At 43.9% G+C, this 18,347-nt stretch overlaps 1 protein-coding gene across 1 annotated transcript; it reads left to right on the plus strand.

The window, feature by feature from the left end:
* The first annotated feature begins 16,422 nt into the window (after positions 1–16,422).
* Positions 16,423–17,956, plus strand: LOC123449953 (acyl transferase 15-like). The gene has a single exon (XM_045127334.1). It carries the CDS (start codon positions 16,498–16,500, stop codon positions 17,863–17,865), a length of 1,368 nt encoding a protein of 455 aa, XP_044983269.1. The 5' UTR covers positions 16,423–16,497; the 3' UTR covers positions 17,866–17,956.
* Positions 17,957–18,347: the final 391 nt, after the last annotated feature.

Raw genomic sequence — 18,347 nt, forward strand, 5'->3', positions numbered from 1 at the left:
TTCGCTTATATCTTTTGAGTTAGGCAATTTAGCTCACATGTGCTTCACTTAGATCTTTTAGAGCACGGCGGTGTCATATTTTGGAGAAATAAGAAATCTCGATCTTCACTTATATCTTTTTTAGAGTGATCTCTCTGAGAAACTTGGTAGTTGGCTTGTGCTATGAAAGTAGTCCCAAAGGTGATAGGAATCCAAAGAGGATACAATAAAACTTCCATCTTCTTGTGCATTGATTAGAAAGAGAAGTTTCATTCCTCTCAAATAGTTTTGAGACATGGATTTGGTAATATTAAGAGTTATGTTAGTAGGGTGTTGTGAATCTAGAAATACTTGTGTTGAAGTTAGTGATTCCCGTAACATGCACGTATGGTGAACCGCTATGTTAGGAAGTCGGAGCATAATTGATCTATTGATTGTCATCCTTTGTGTTGCGGTCGGGATCGCGCGATGGTTAACACCTACCAACCCTTCCCCTAGGAGTATGCGTTTAGCACTTTGTTTCGATTACTAATAAAAACTTTCGCAATAAGTATGTGAGTTCTTCATGACTAATGTGAGTCCATGGTATAGATGCACTTTCACCTTCCACCATTGCTAGCCTCTAGTGCCGCGCAACTTTCGCCGGTGCACAAACCCACCATATGCCTACCTCAAAACAGCCACCATACCTACCTACTATGGCATCTTCATAGCCATTCCGAGATATATTGACATGCAACTCCCACCGTTCCGTCTCATGACTTGTGCCGTCACTTTCATATTGCCATTGCATGATCGTAAGATAGCTAGCAAGTCATACGCCAAGCTAGATCGTTGCACATTCTGGTACATTGCCGGAGGCATTTCCTATAAGAGTCATCATTGTTCTAAGCATTGAGCTTTGAGTAAATTAAAGTGTGATGATCATCATTATTAGAGCATTGTCGCATGTGAGGAAAAAAAAGGGAGGCCAAAGTTGCCCACACAAAAAAAGAAGAAGAGAGATTTGGAAAGAGGCCAAAGAGCCCAGAAAAAAAAAAGAAACAGAAAAAAAAGAAGAGAGAAAAAGAGAGAAGGGACAATGCTACTATCTTTTTCCACACTTGTGCTTCGTAATAGCACCATGTTCTTCATGATTGAGAGTCTATCGTTTTGTCACCACCATATGCTAGTGGGAATCTTCATTATATAACTTGGCTTGTATATTCCAATGATGGGCTTTCTCAAAATTGCCATTGGTCTTCGTGAGCAAGCAAGTTGGATGCACACCCACTAGTTCTCCTTTTGAGCTTTCACATACTTATAGCTCTAAGTGCATCCATTGCATGGTAATCCCTACTCTTTCACATTGATATCTATTAATGGGCATCTCCATAGCCCTTTGATACGCCGAGTTGATGTGACCATCTCCTCTTTTTTTGTCTCACAACCTCCACCACACTCTATTCCACCTATAGTGCTATATCCATGGCTCACGCTCATGTATTGCATGAGAGTTGAAAAAGGTTTGAGAAAGTAAGAGCGCAAAAACAATTACTTGGCCAATACCGGGGTTGTGCATGATTTAAATTAGTTGTGTGGGGATGACGGAGCATAGTCAGACTATATGATTTTGTAGGGATAACTTTCTTTTGGCCTTGTTATTTCGAAAGTTCATGATTACCTTGCTAGTTTGCTTTAAGTATTATTGTTTATATGTCAATAACAAGATATTGTTTTGAATCTTACGGATCTGAACATTCATGTCACATGAAAGAAGTTACAAAGGACAAATATGCTAGGTAACATTCCACATCAAAAATTCAGTCTTTATCACTTCCCTACTCGAGGACGAGCAGGACTTAAGGTTGGGGATGCTTGATACGTCTCCAACGTATCTATAATTTTTTATGGTTCCATGCTATTATCTTGTCAAACTTTGGATGTTTTGTATGCCTTTTATATCTTTTTTTGGGACTAACTTATTAACTCAGTGCCAAAGTACCATCAAATTCGCACATCAAGCCGTCTCGGCGACTCAAGGGTAGGATGCGCCATTCCACCCAGCAGCGGATCAGATCAACTCCAGTAAGACCATTGTTTGTTAAAGATCGTAACTCGGATAGCACTGGAATGAAATCCGATTCTTCTTCTTCGGTGAGCTTGTCAGGAAGTTTGAAATTTGTGGGCAGACGCTCCTTCCTATAGCCTAGGAGTTTGTTCTCACCCGGAGGAGAAGTGTCCCGGCAGTAAAACCAAGACCCGCCCCAGCCTTTGGGGTGGCTGGGCATGGCGAGTGATGAGAATGGGTTGTCTCTGCGTCGTTGAACATTAACCCCTCCAAGTTCTAAGCTAGGGCCATTGGAGAAATCGGTCTGGCGATTCAGGTGCAAGAAGTACCAAAACAAATTGACCGACGGTTCCATTCGTAGGTAAGCTTCACAGAATACCTGGAATTGGCACATGTTGCTGCTCGAGTTGGGGCCCAGGTCTTGGAGGCGGACGTTCATGAAGGCCATAGCATCTTTGAGGAACTTTGATCCTGGCGGCTTAAACCCTCGTTCGAGGTGTTCAGCAAAAACAACTATTTCTCCTTCAGCCGGGTTGGGAATTTCGTCGCCTAGTCCAGATCGTCATCCGATGACTTCCTTCGGATCAAGGTTCCCTGTCTTTACGCAATCCTCGAGGAAGGCATCGTCAACTTTGGCCGGGAGCCAGTTGGCCTTGAAAACGGTACCCATAGCTACAGAGAAAAAGGTCATGGGTAAGTCAACCCGTCAAACACTTGTTGAGTGGCTAAGAGAATCCATTAACCCACCAGACACTTGTCGAGTGGCTAAGAGAATCTATTAACTGGCCAATAAGGGACCAGGTTTGGGCACAAGGGCGACTTAAGAATTTCCTATTACTCAGAGAAGGTATCCCACGGCATCCAAGACGTGCGGTAAAATGATGAAGTCTGAATCTACAAACAGTTTTCCACACAGTAAGCAGTGCAATGCGGATCTACGAGCAAGGTAAAATAACAGAAAAAGGCTTGGATGAAGCAAAACGGGCTGTGCCTAAAAATGAATATGGCGGAGATGATTTGGCCGAAGCTTTTTTGGTTTTTGAATAGGAAACTATTTAATCAAGGATGCGGTTAACGCTATTACATCAGCTATTACCATTGACCAATCAACATGCAAAGGGAAGCTCGAAGTGTTCTAAGAACATGGCATGTGGCGGATGCCGAAGGATCAGGATCTGATTGCAACTGATGAAGATCTGACCTGCTAATGGCGTCCGGAAGCGACTGTGCGGGTCCGCGGCGAGGACAACGTTCTCGCTAGGTTGAAGATATGTCAGACGCAGTGGGCGGCGATGGAGTCCATCGAGCGGCGACAGAACTTCATAGGCGGTGGCGGAGTCCCTCGGGCGGCGGCGGAGTCCCCCGAGCGGCAACAGATCTCCGCACGCGGCGGCGGAGTCCCTTGGGCGGCGACGGAATCCTTCGGGCGGTGCAGAAATCCTTTGGGCAGCGACGGAGTTCTTCGGGTGGTGTCAGATTTCTTTGTGTGGTCACGAGGAAGAAGAAGTCGATGGGACGAGTAGGTGAAGATTCCCTCCGCTCCTGTTCCCGAGCCTATTTAATAGGTCGGGTGCATGGATCGAGGCGCCTCGCGCGGGAACCAAAAGGGCAAACTAAAGATTCACACTTATGGCGCCAAGATTTTCGGGATATTTGCGCCACGAGATCCGCTGGAGATTGCGTCATCATTTTCCGAGGTTAAAGGGATAAGGTGATGTCATCAAGAAACGGTTCGGCGACTTGGATATTTCCATGGAGGATGGCGGCTTAAGCATATGATGCATGAAAGGAGTGGAATGAGTCGCTCCTAAACTAGGTAAGAGTTTATTGGCGAGAACAGGTTCAAGTCAATCTGGGGCCTAATGTTGGGGATATTATCTGCGGCGTGACCCGCCCTAGTTGGGCCGGGTCACCAAGTGGGTGACTCATCCTTTGGTGGTTCAAGCTTTGGCCCAGAAGGCCCAGGAGCTGGATGGCGGTTCAAGATCCACATGGAGGATAAATTATCGGGGAGTTCTCCAGTCTTTGAAAGCACGGCGATTTAGAGATAGAAAGAATCACGACTTGTGTTATGGCAAGGACTCTTGTAAACCCTAAGGCCTCGACCTGTATATAAAGGTGAGTTCCTGGAGAGGAGAGGGCAGGTTAGAAATCATCGAGAACTAGGTCAGGCGAGTTACTCCCTCCTTGTAATCGAAACATCATCAATACAAAACAAAGCAGGACGTAGGCTTTTACCTCCTCACGAGGGGCCGAACCTGGGTAAATCTGAGTCCCGCTCCCGTTCAACCCCTTTGAGTCGCCACCAAGGTGCGATGGCTCCATCATTAAGTCCTTTCACTAGGACATCTGCCGTGACAAAACCACGACAATCGTCAAGCGTTTTCTCACAGAAATTGAGAAGTGGGACGTCGCCACAGGCAGCATGTTCGACATCGAACTGCTCAAACTCTGGGTAACCTTGTCTACAGCGAGCCCAAGGCGCTGCTCCTCACGTGAAAAGAATCCGCCACCAAGAATGAGGCTACCGGGGGCTCCGGTGACCAGCCGAAAGCGCCACCGTTAGTCCAAGAAGTCGTGCGCCGTGTGCTCGGCGGAAGCGGAAACTCGCGACGAGGCGACCGTACGAGCCGCCCAACAGACGGATGCAAAACGCCGCCCTCACGGTCCGGACGACATCAACATATCGGTGTAGTGCTTGCCTATACGAGCCACCCAACAGACGCGCGCAAGACGCCGCTCCCGCAGTCCGTTCTCCATGAACATATCAGTGCAGTGCTTGCCTACATGAGCCGCTCAAGAGACACGCGCAAGCCGTCGTACCCATGGTCCATTATCCATTAACATATTGGTGCGGTGCTCTCTTATATGAGCCGCCCAACAGACGCATGCAAGCCGCCTGTGCGGCCCGTTTCCCCAACAACATTGGAGCAAAGGAAAAAATAACATTCATGTCTTACTCAATGTCATCAAAACATGGAGAGCTTGTCATGAAGGAAACATCTCTGGTGAAGGCTACAAATTGAGTCGGCCATCATTAAGTCGGCAAATTCAAAGTAAACAGCAAAGGAAAAACAAAGTGGCCCTCGAGGAACCATGAGAGTCGGACTACCTGAGAATCAAGCACGGGTCAAAAATCCATCATCAACTGTCAAATCTTATGCCGGTTTATGCCACAATCAAGTATGAAGAATCTCAAGCCGCCTCCTTGAGTCGACTTAAGACTCGGGGGCTACATGGACATGGCTCGGCAGACTCAACTGGGATGAATAATTCAAGAACCCCGGGTCGTTACAGAAAAATCAAGCCGGTCTCGGGGGCTGATGCCTCATTGACAAGATGATTTAAAGATCGCCTAAGAAGACAAGTCGCCATGATGCGACCGCCCAAACATGGGTGCCCGACCTAGCCGTCCAAGCATGGACGCTATCAGTATCAAAGAGCATAAGTCGTCATGATGCACTTATTTCAAAACTGGATACTGGTAAGCCAAAGAGGACCAAAGTTGCCACATTGCACGGTTCAAACATGGGCGCCTTATATGGTTTTGAGGATTAAGCCGACTTACTTGGGGCTTACTAGCTCCCAAGTCGTTTTGCAGTAAGAGCGTACGCTTCTGCAATCCTATGTCTAGCTTTTCCCTAATCATAGGTCACTTGGGGGCTTCCACTCACTGAGTTCAGCCTAAATACCCTCTTGGCTAGCGAAAAATTAACGCATTACAAATGGTTATACTGGACTGTGTGTTGGGAAATCGCCCTATGATCCCATGTACTCTTGGCGAGTCAATCCGCTTTTGGACCCTGAACTTGCCTTGGTTAAAACATGAAAGGTACTGGCAAGAGCCAACGCATGGAAAATAGACAAACCATTGGTTCACTGAACCTGCTTCACTGAAGCCTGACTCACGCGTGATCAGCCGGTCTAAATAATTCAGGCTATTGCAAAAGCCTTCTTGGGGTAACACTAGAGTTTTGCAAACTCGTCTTGTCGTGTCGTGACTCATCGAGCCGACAAATTTTATGATTATCTTTGTGGCACTGCCATAAAGTTTTTATAAAAAGTTTTATAACTCGCCGAGACTCACTGAGTCGGCCGCCGTGACTCACTGAGCCGGCTTAACCTCTTTTGGGTACCACTAGAGCCTTGAGAGCTCGTCTTACCCGCCGAGACTTACTAAGCGGGCTATGGTGTAACCAACACTATTCTGTCATATGCATGCATCATATTGCATTGCATCATGCATCATACATACATATCATGCCGGTCTTCAAACCGGGTCAAAGCATAATTTTTTGCAGGAGCAAATATATCTTTGAATAGCCAATTGGCTGGATTTTCATCATGGTTTATCATAACCAGTGTTAAATGATTGAGGTTTTTAAGGCCATCTCGGAAGAATTGACTATTGTCAAAGAGCCGCCCTATCACATATAATGCCGAGTCATCTAATTGACTGACCCTTGGATTTCTTCAACTCGTGCTCTGTAGTAAACTGCAACACTTATGGATTTCTCCGACATATGGATTTCTCAAGGATATATTTGCCGGGTTACATTGCAACCATGGTCAAGGATTTCTTTTATCACAAAGGCATCATCAGCTCACAGAGTGGATATGATTTTATTCTACAATGGAAGGAATAGTCCCAAGTTGTTGCAGGCACACAACCCGGCACTTGAGGGCTACATTATTCAGATCAAGATTACATCAAAATATGAAAGTCCCATGTCGCTGCAAGCATGCGCCATGACACTTGGGGGCTAATGCAATCCGCTTTTCAAATCATCACATCATCAACAGACCCGGCTACAGGTCGCTTTTTATTCAAGTATGGATTCAAGGAAGAACCGGCTCATCATTTTTATAATGACCCGGTCCTTGGGAGCTACACATTGCTGCTCAAGGTTCCATCATCAGATTTACAAAGTCATTGCTCATTATTTCATAATGACCCGACCCTTGGGGGCTACACCATATGATGTTTAATTTTCAAAGGAGAAGCACGTGGAAGTCCCGAGTCACCACAAACAATCGACCCGTCACTTGGGGGCTACACTATTCAGATCATAATTTCTAAAGTCCCAGGTTGCCGCAGGCAAGACAACCCGACACTTGGGGGCTACATCACTAAGTTGTTTCACAGATCATGAGGTTCAAATTGAAGACCCGGCCCATCACACACTCATGACCTGGCTGTTGGGGGCTACATGTAATATGGATATATCAAAAAATTGAAGAGCACATTTTATTTCGTCATGGAGGTGAAGTATTGGGAGACCGGTTCAACATCACATGGATTTCTTTATCCCCAATAATTCGATATAGTCTTGAGTTCAGTTGTTTGACGAGGCATTACAAATAATAATGACCCGCCATTAGCAATCATGACCCGCCATTGTCAAACATAACCCGCCGAAGCAAGAGAAGCTGGTTCAACATTGTGTAGATTTCTTATTCCCCAAATTTTCATCAAGCCAAAGCATTGGAGGCCGACTCAATTGCATTTGTATTTATTTTGCAAAGGACATGGACCTGCAAGATGATTGTAAAAATGACTCATTCATATGGAGAAGAGACCGGATTTCTGAGGAGCCACTTCATAAACCAGCCAAGGGAGCGAGCCTGTCACTTAGCATATTTGCTATTCTTATTTCAGGAGCTTACCATGAATAAATTCAAGCTAACCTGGGGGCTAATGTCGGGGATATACCCCGCGGTATGACCCGGCACACGGTTATGACTGGGCAGACAGTTATGACCGGCAGACAATTATAACCCGCCAGACAGTCAAGTTCCGGAGATGATTCCCTGAAGATGAATCTTAAAGAGCAGCCCGGTTGTAAGCTGCCCGGTCATAAGTCGCCCGGGACTCAGCATTCCGTTTGTAAGGAGCCCGGTTGTAAGGAGCCCGGTAGTAAGCAGCCCGGTCGTAAGCCTCCTGGGACTCAGCAATCTGTTTGTAAGCAACCCGGTCGTAAGCAGCCTGGTTGTAAGTCGCTCGGGACTCAGCAATCCGTTCGTAAGTCGCCCGGACTCAGAAGCCCACGAAGAGAAGCTCGTAATGGAGAGTCATAATATGCTAAGCCTAAATCCGGCTTGGACTCTATATGTAACTCGCCCCTTCAGCTTATATAAGGAGGGGCGAGACACCCCAAGAGGGTTAGGGTTTTTTAGAGGTCTCAAGAGACAGATTCACAACTTAGGTGTAGACAAGACAGATCATGAGATAGACAGATTAGACACCCACGAGATTAGAGGTGCAGAGTCTGCACCCTTGTAATCGAGATCATCATCTTCATCAATGAAACACAAGCAGGACGTAGGCTTTTTCCTCCATCGAAGGGGCCAAACCTGGGTAAACTCGCGTCTCTCGATTCCGACCAACCCCTTCAAGCCGCCACATGGTTGCGATGGCCTCACACCTAAGTCCTTGTACGAGGAGATCTGCCGTGACAAAACCACGACACCGTGCTAGGCCAGAAGGAAGCATCTCCAAGGGCCATGAAAGAGAGGAGGCCATTGAGTTTTCTGTTGACTTTATTCCTGATATTAAGACGATTGTTGTTCCTCAGTCGCGGCATGAGGGGAGACTGAGTGGAAAAGGCATGCTAGGACCAAAATCAATAATATGTAGGTATGGGCATTCTTGGATGCAAACACACTACATAATTTTACAAAATTCTACCTTGGTGGCCCCGTATATCAATGAACACAAGAATATTCTATGCTCCAAATACCAGGAGCAGTCTGGTGACTCGATTACACATGAACAAATGGGGACTTTCGACGGTTGGCTGCAAACACGTCTCAGGAGTAACAAATTGTTGGAGATGACTTGTAGTTGTTGTCCAGGACACCATCTTCGGCCGTATTGACTTTCCAAGGGTACGAGATAAATGGGAATACATTTTACAAAATCGCCCAAGATAAAAAGAGAACCAACCAAAACAGTGGTTTCCGCTTTGATGCAGGAAACACCAATAGGGCAAAGGACAAATATTATGGTTACATAGAGGAGATATGGGAACTTGACTATGGGCGTGATGATTTTAAGGTCCCTTTATTTCGGTGCAAATGGGTAAATCTGATAGGATGCGGGGTACAGGTAGACCCGCAGTATGAAATGACAACAGTGGATCTCAACAATCTTGGGTACACAGATTAACCATTCATCATAGCCAATGATGTGGCGCGGGTTTTCTATGTGAAGGTCATGTCTACCAAACCAAGAAAAAGGAAAAAATAAGGAAGTGAATACATCATACGATGAGACAAAGAGCCACATAGTTCTTTCAGGGAAAAGAAAGATCCTGGGAGTGGAGGACAAGGCAGACATGTCAGTAGATTATGAAAAGTTTCATGAAATTACTCCCTTCATAGTGAAGATTTACCTAAGCATCCTCTTAAATGATGAAGATTATTCATGGTTACGACGCAATAAGAAAAGGGACAAACTGGAGAGAATCTTAGCTAGTGCATTTTGGCATTTGAAACATGATTTTAGAATAATTATTTATTAAATTATGAATTTTCAATTATTCCTGTCCTTTTATTATTCAAGATAAGCCGCTTGAGGTACGAAGGAGATTGTACAGTTTGTACACGAAGTGCATCCATTTTTGTTGTAACCCTCTCAACTTTCTAGACGATGCTATGTGGGTGAAATGATGATACCATGCCAAATTTCAACCTTTTCCGAGTTCATTTGTAGTGCTTTTCAATTTCAGGGTCATTTGACTCAAAAAACCATTGAATGCATGAAAAATAGCAAATGAAGTCAGAAAGGGTTGAAAATTGCTGATGTGGCTTTGAATGGTGCATATTGAATGCGCAAAAAGTTTGGAGTAGAAATAAGCTTAAAAATGAAATGCCTTTGTAACAAATGAGTTTTTGTCCGAAACCATCATACTTTGAAAGAGATTGTCCAGTTCGTACACGACGTTCATCCAGTTTTTGCCGTAACTCTCTCAACTTTTTATCACATGCTATGTGGGTGAAATGATGATAGCATGCCAAATTTCAACCTTTTCAGAGTTCATTTGTAGTGCTTTTCAAAGTAATATGTGGGTGAAATGATGATCCGGAAGAAACATTTTGACAGCATTAATCGCCCCGTGTCATATTTTCAAAAACATATTGATAAACCACCACCCAATGCTAGCCCTTGAATGCGAAATGTTGCGGGAATGGTACCTATGAAAAATATCTCTATAGAGCTATTAGTCACTCTTTGATGAAAACCTATATAATCAATCATTGCATTCATACAATCATTCACTCTAGCAAGCATTCCAGTAATCAAAATACAATCAATGAATAAAGCAATAAATAAAACAATAAGGTTATTAGGTTAAAAAAAGTATTTTATAATATTCTTCAATAGCAAAAAGAATCAACTAGAAAGCTTTTATAAAACTCTTGTTATGATCAAAATATTATTAACTTAACATTATATAAAATTTAACCAACTAAAATTTTCATGAAGTATTTTTTCTTAAAAACTTTAATAGTAAACATAATTAAATGAAAACTAGGCATGTATGCATCTGTTTAAAAGAAAACTAGGCATGTATTTTTTTCTCCAACGTATCGATAATTTTTTATTGTTCCATGCTATTATATTATATGTTTTGGATGTTTTATATGCATTTATATGTTGTTTTATATTATTTTTGGGACTAACCTATTAATCTAGAGTCTAGTGCGAGTTTCTGTTTTTCCACATTTTTGAATATTGTAGATAAAGAATATTAAATGGAGTCCAAATGGAATAAAATCTGCGAAAAGATTTTTTTCTCGACGAGAAGACACGTAACATACTTAGGGTAGGGGGCAAGGCAGTTGTCGGGAGGCCACAAGCCTGCAGGGAGCAACGAGAACACTTTTACGCCGCCGGGAAACCCCTGCACGTCTTCTAACCCTAACTCTTGGCCTATAAATTCCCAAATATTCCAGAAACACTAGAGGGAGCAACGAGAATGCTTTTACGCCGCCGGGAGCCTCTGTTCCCAAGAGATCCAATCTGGAAGCCTTGTCCGGCAATCTGCTGGAGAGGGAATTGATCACGGAGGGCATCTACATCAACTCCATTGCCCCTCTGATGATGTGTGAGTAGTTCACCACAGACCTATGGGTACATAGCTAGTAGCTAGATGGCTTCTTCTCTCTCTTTGATCTTCAATACGATGTTCTTCATGATCTTCATGGAGATCTATCCGATGTAATACTCTTTTGCGGTGTGTTAGTCGAGATCCGATGAATTGTGAGTTTATGTTCAGATTATCCATGAATATTATTTGAATCTCTTTTGAATTCTTATATGCATTATTTCATATCCTTGCAATTCTCTTTGAATTATTTGTTTTGTTTAGCCAACTAGATTGATAATTCTTGCAATGAGAGAAGTGCTTAGTTTTGGGTTTAATCTTGCGGTGTCCTCACCCAGTGACAGTAAGGGGTAGCAAGGCACGTATTGTATTGTTGCCATCAAGGGTAAAAAGATGGGGTTTTCATCATATTGCTTGAGTTTATCCCTCTACATCATAGCATCTTACTTAATGTGTTACTCTGTTCTTCATGAACTTAATACTCTAGATGCAGGCATGAGTCGGTCGATGTGTGGAGTAATAGTAGTAGATGCAGAATCGTTTCGGTCTACTTGATACGGACGTGATGCCTATATGCATAATCATTCCCTTGGATATCTTCATAATTATTTGCTTTTCTATCCATTGCTCAACAGTAATTTGTTCACCCATCGTATTATTTTCCTTTATGAGAGAAGCCTCTAGTGAAACCTATGGCCCCAGGGTCTATTTTTCATATCATATTTTCAGATCTATAAACCAAAAATACCAAAAATACTTTGCTACAATTTATTTACTTTAGTTTTACTTTCAGATCTATCAATATTTAATACCTATCTCTATCAGATCTCACCCTTGCAAATAACTCTCAAGGGATTGACAACCCCTTTAAAGCTTTGGGTGCAAGTTTTTGATTATTTGTGTAGGTACTACTATTGGAGTCTTGTTTGTTACTCCTACTGGATTGATACCTTGATTGTCAACAAACTGAGAGAAATACTTATCTACTTGGTTGCATCACCCTTTCCTCTTCAAGGGAAAATCAACGCAAGCTCAAGAGGTAGCAAGCGCCGCCCCAATCCCCTACACTTCATTAACCCTGATGCCCTCGGCGCCGTCGCCTCCCACACCGTTGCCGACGCGCCCCCCACGCTATCCCCGAGCCCTTCCTCGTCGCCGACGCCTCTTCGCTATGAGTGCCCCCCGATCCCCTCCTCCCGTCGAGGGAGTTGAAAATGTTTTGGCAAAACGTGGGTTCATTTATGTATCATCGAATTTCTGGCATTCAGTATGTCCATTTTTTACCAATGGTCTTGTCAATTTTTCCATTGATTTTTTATTCTATGCATGCAACACAAAATGGAAGAATGCCCGTATAGTTTTGACGCAGCTGTATGTGCGACGATCCTCACCTTGACTATAGTAAATGTTATTCCATCACTCTACAATGTGACTACAACTATTATAATTTTAAGTTTGCTAGCAAATACAATTTTCTGTTTTCCTTCAAACTGTAATTTATGTTTTATATTTGTCAACTAGTGTGTCCCTTGCTATGCAAGACCTTTTCTCCTAGACAAATTTTTTGTTAGTGACATGGAAGAAGTGACTCAGATGACTACTTACCTCAAGATGAAAGGTGGTTTCAATTTCAAATGTACGATCTATAATTAGGTAGATCATACATATTCTAGTTGTGCTAATAGAAAGGATTGACCAAAGCATACGGTTTTGAGCCTGTTATGAAAATAACATTTGATATTGGCACATATTCTGTAAGTGATGACGACACATGGGTGAATTTAGACATGATGCCCACCTCCGTGTAAGTTTCTTAGATAGGCTTGTTAAATAACACTTAGATTATACACCAAAATAGATGTTATTCAACTAGAACTTATCTTCTTTATTTAGAATTGATAGCTTATTTTCTATCTCCAAGAAATATAAGGGACATAGTAGACGACACCTATTACACTATCTGCAGTATGCTTACTTGGCAGGAAAAATGTTACCTTATGTTCTTTCTTGCTAACATTGAGTCCCTTAAGGGCATTTATGGGGCTTGTCCGAATGATGCACGACACCTGCCACTAGTCCATACCTTGAACAAAGGCAACATTTGTGGAAAATGCATGGTAAGAGTTTCGACTATAGCATGTCTTTCACATATTTGCTTTCTTCTTACAGAAGTCAAGTGTCGGTTACTAAATGTTGCTTAGTATGTTACTATTTCGTTCAAGGACAGAAGCTCTCAAGATGGGTTGTGCCTCCGATGATGGATGACCACGAGGATGTTATGGCAATTATTTTTGCCCACAAGATCTATTTCAGAGGTACATACTTGATTACACTAGATGGGCATCTTAAAATAAATGAATGGAAGCAACTAGTGAGTGACTGCAACTTGAAGATTGGGGATTGGTGGCTCTGCGTACTCCACCATGGAGATGCAGGGTTTTTTCTATACTTCAAGATTGTTCCTACAGGAGAGGAGTACCGTATTAGTAGTTACGATGGTTAATGTTTGTATATATATATAAATGATGTGTACCATAATATTAATTATATTTTACGTGTTGTAATATCTCATCGGCATCAATTTGGGATGCAAATGTGGTTCTCTATATAATGATACAAAATTGCGTTGTCGTGGAGGCATTTTTCGCTGCCATGGCAGCATTTTTGCTGCGTTTTGTCAATTAGTAATGACGTGTGGAAAAATGTACGACGTCCGTAATGATCTCCCTAGTTTCTAACATTTGGAAAGATTGCACGCTATATATATGTATGATATTGTTGTCATGGAGATATGACCAACGCCATAGCTACCTGAAATACTGTTGGCGCTGGCTCCAACGTCACCACAATTTTTAATTGATGCGCCATATTGGTAGTATCGGGTGTCCATGCCAGTAAGGCCGTTTTTACCACTCCATAGAGAAGCTTTTCTACACTAGTGTTAATTTCAATCCAGTTGAAAGTCACCCTTTACTCGCAAGTAGTCTCGTACTTTGTTCTTCTCCTTGTTGCAAATCCCTTCTCGAGTCGCAATTGGGCCTGTAGTAGGTGTTTTTGCACTTGCAAGTTCATCCCTCGACTCGCAACTGGGCCCATACGTGTTGTCGACTTACCGTTTTGAAGCCCATGCCTGGGCTCGCAACAAGGCCCATATGTGTTGTAGTCTTCCTCTTTGCAAGCCCACCCCCTCGACTCGCATCCCTCCCTATAGTTTTTTCTAACCCAGTTTCAAGTCCATCCTTCACTCACAAACCGGGCCCGTACTTTTTGCTCTTTCCAAGTTATAAGTCCCCCTCGAGTCGCAACTAGGGCCCATAGGGTGTAGTTGTTGTCCCACTTGCAAACCCATCACTCGACTCGCAATTCGGGCCCATGGGTGTTTCCAACTAGGTTCTAAGTTCATCCTCCTCTCGCAATTGGGACGTATCTTTTGTTTTTGTCCCAGTTACCAGTCCTGCTCGAATAGCAACTCGTCTCATAGGTATTCTTTTCTTCCCAATTTCAAGCCAATCCCTTGGACTCGCAACTTGGCTCCTAGTTATTTTCAACCGAGTTGCAAGTCCATTTTTGACTTGCAAATGGGCCCATATTTTTTATTCTTGCACCCATTTCAAGTCCCCCCTTGACTTGTAACTCGACCTGTACTTGCCCTTGTCCTAGTTGCAAGTCCCCCATCGATTCGAAATGGGCCCGTCGTAAGTGTGGTCCGACTTGCAATGCATTCCTCGACTCACAACTGGCCCCATATGTGTTGGTCTTCCCTGTAGCAAGCCTACCTCTCGATTTGCAACTTGCCATGTACTTATTTCCAATCCCGTTGCATGACCATCGACTAGCAAGTCCACCGATGTTGGTGTCGTCCTGGTTCCAAGCCCGCCCCTCAAATCTCCTTTACGCCATTCACTGCGGCACAATGTCATTGTATCACACAACGGTAGAAGCGAGCAAATTGCAGATGGATCGGCCCAAGTCGCTATGATCCATTTTGCTTGTCTTGTTTTTCTTCATGGTTTGTCCTTGTTTATCAGCCTGGGCATTTGGGTACCCTAACCCGCTACCCGAGCCCGAACTGAACCGAATTACTTGACAATTCGGGTAATTCGGGTATCGGGTTAGGGTTCGGTTCTCATTTCCTGGCTATTCGGTTTTCGGGTTGGGGTTCGGGTTCTAGTCTGAAAAACCCGAAATACCCATACTACTCGAATTATTCATACTAGCCAAATTATTCATGCTATTATTACACTCACATGTTACCCATACTAACTAAAATAGCGAGACTATCCAAAATACCCACACTACCCAAATTATTTATACCAAAATTTGATGTGTGCTCCAAATATTTTGGGATCTTTGGGTACCCAAATTATCCGAACCAAAATTTTGGGTAATTTGAGTTTGGGTACTTTTTTGGCAGAAAAATTCGGGTTCCCATTTTGAGTACACAAATTACCCATAAACCGAACTATCCGAACCGAAATAACCAAAGTACCCGAACGCCCACGTTGACTTGTTTATCCCTTTTTTCCTTTTTTTTCTTCGCTAGCTTTTCTTTCCTTTTTAATTTTTTTGTTTTTTAAAAATATTATTTTTTATTTTCATTTTATTATTAATCATTGTTTAGAAAGTGTATAATTTGAAAAAAAAAATCTTTTTCAAAAAGTGCTTGGATTTTTCAAAAGCAAATTAAGTTCTTGTTATTCAAAAAATAATTGCAGGTTTAAAAAATGATTGTGTTTTAAAAAAAATACTCAAATGCTGAAATATTTATTCCATTTTAAAAAAATGTTCACAAATGATGTCCGTCTGTCAGTAACTCTTAAGCTTTACATATACTGGACCAAGGGTGACACCATGTTAGATGACCCCTAGTCACAAAAAACAATTCAAAAACTTAAAAATTGTTTGTATTCTCATAAATATCCCTCATATTTCAAAATTCTTCATAATTTGCAGAAAAATTAACTTCTTTTCAAAAATGTCTACAAATCTTCACGCTTTACTTTGTTCTTAAGTGTTTCCCGCTTCTAAAACATCACAAACATTGATGTGTTGTAATGGTAAGAGTTGGTGCTCAGCAGTATGAGGTCCTATGTTTGATTCTTTAGGAGCGCAATATGTATCTCTTTTTGTTGCACTTAAAAAGAATCCAAAAAACAAATATTCCCTCGGTGCCTAAATATAAGTCTTTTAGGAGGTTTCAGTAAGGGGACTACATGCGGATGTATATAAACATATTTTAGAGTATAGATTCACTTATTTTGCTTCGTAGGTAATCTCTAGTAAAATCTTTAAAAAGACTTATATTTAAAAATGAAGGGAGTAATAAAAGTTAGATGTGAGGTATTATGTCACGTCTAGATGAGATGTGACATAGTTGGATCCTTTCCTTTTGGTGGAGTATTTTGCCCACGGCCTGGATGCAGGAGGCCCAACCGTGGCTTGAGAGCAGAAATAATAAATCACGGCATAATGAGCATTGTAGTTAGCAAGTCCTTGCCGGTGGTGGTCGTCGGCCCTTGCGCCGGCATCGTCCATCTCTCCTCTTTCGACAGGTGCATGCCTCCCTTCCCAGTCACTCTGCTTCTTGTCTTCAACCAGCCAATCGAAGACCCCGTCGAGACCATCAAGAAGGCGCTGTCGCAGGCGCTGATGCACTATCCCCCGATGGCCGGCCGCACCGGCGACGACGGGGAGGGGGAGCTCCACATCGCTTGCACCGGCGAGGGTGTCTCTTTCGTGGGTGCGTCGGCTAGCTGTGCCCTCGACGACGAGGCCACGAGATCGGCGCTGCTCCTCAGCGACCTCGCCGTTGGCTACCCCGCCGAATACTGCCGCCTCAGCGACCCCTTCCTGCTTATGCAGGTGACCGAGTTCTCCCGCGGCGGGTTCATCGTCGGCGTGACGTGGAACCACGTCATGGCCGACGCGGCGGGGATGGCGCAGTTCCTGCGGGCCGTTGGCGAGCTCGCCCGGGGGATGCCGGCGCCGGCCGTCGCTCCGGTCAGGTCTGAAATCGACGGCTCGGTGCCACGACTCCCGCCGCTGATGGTCGCCGCTGTGAGGTCCCAGATGCGCATGGAAACGGAGGAACTCGCGAGCCTCGACGTCACCATCCCCTCGAGCTTGATCGGCCGCATCAAAGAAGAGTGCGCCGGCGACTGCACGGTGTTCGAAGCCGTCGCAGCCGTGCTCTGGCGGTGCCGCACCCGCACGGTCATCTCCGATGCTGACACCGACGACCCTGTGGCCTTCGCCTTCCCGAGCAACGTGCGCGGCCTCGTCGGCGCCAAGGAAGGCTACTACGGCAATTGCGTCGCCATGCTGCAGGTCCAAGCCAGTAGCGCCGCGGTGGCGAGCGGCGACATGAAGGACCTGGTGAAGCTCATCAAGCTTGCAAAGGAGAAGGTATCAGACATATTCGTGAATGCCGGCGACGAGACCAGCGACGGTGCCAGTAGAGATGAGCAGCAGCGGGCACACCCGCGCTCAAGGTACAACACGCTGAGTGTCACGAGCTGGAGGAACCTTGGGTTCGAAGCCGTGGATTTCGGGCCTGGGAGGCCGGCGCGCGTGATGTGGAAGCCACACCGGACGATTGGGTTCGTCTGCGTTGTGTGCCCGCCGTGCAATGCAAGGGGGGAGGACGGCGTCAACGTCGCGTCCTTTTGCGTCAAGCCGGAGCACGCCGGCGCGTTTGTAGCGGAGTTGGCGGCCCTCAACATATAAATGCGAATTCGTAGTATCATGTACTAGTATCATATAATCCCTCCGTTCCTAAATATAAGTCTTTTAATCAATTTCACTAAGAGACTACATACAGAGCAAAATGAATAAATCTACAATCTAAAGTATGTCTATATACATCCGTATATAGTCCTTTAGTGGAATATCTAAAAAGACTTATATTATGGAACGGAGGGAGTATATGATAGTAGTGTATGATACCACATCCGTAATGCATAGTATCATACGTTACTATCATAGAATAGTTCATTTATTGTAATGCAAGACACATACAGTAGACCAAGCAGCTAGCTTGGTAAGCTACCAGCAAAAACTTGCAATCAATCAAAAAAAAAGACACATACAGTAGTAGCACATCATTTAATATGATACGATATCATGGTATGGTACTCAACCCTTTCTTTTTTCATTTAATTCTATGTCACCTCATCGAAATTGCCTAGTTGGCATGCATGTACTACCTA

The sequence above is a fragment of the Hordeum vulgare genome, chromosome 4H (assembly GCF_904849725.1).
Source record: "Hordeum vulgare subsp. vulgare chromosome 4H, MorexV3_pseudomolecules_assembly, whole genome shotgun sequence".
Classification (NCBI taxonomy): Eukaryota; Viridiplantae; Streptophyta; class Magnoliopsida; order Poales; family Poaceae; genus Hordeum; species Hordeum vulgare.

Excerpts from the sequence above, each read along its gene's own strand:
- LOC123449953 (XM_045127334.1), top strand. The coding sequence starts at position 16,498 with ATGAGATGTGACATAGTTGGATCCTTTCCTTTTGGTGGAGTATTTTGC.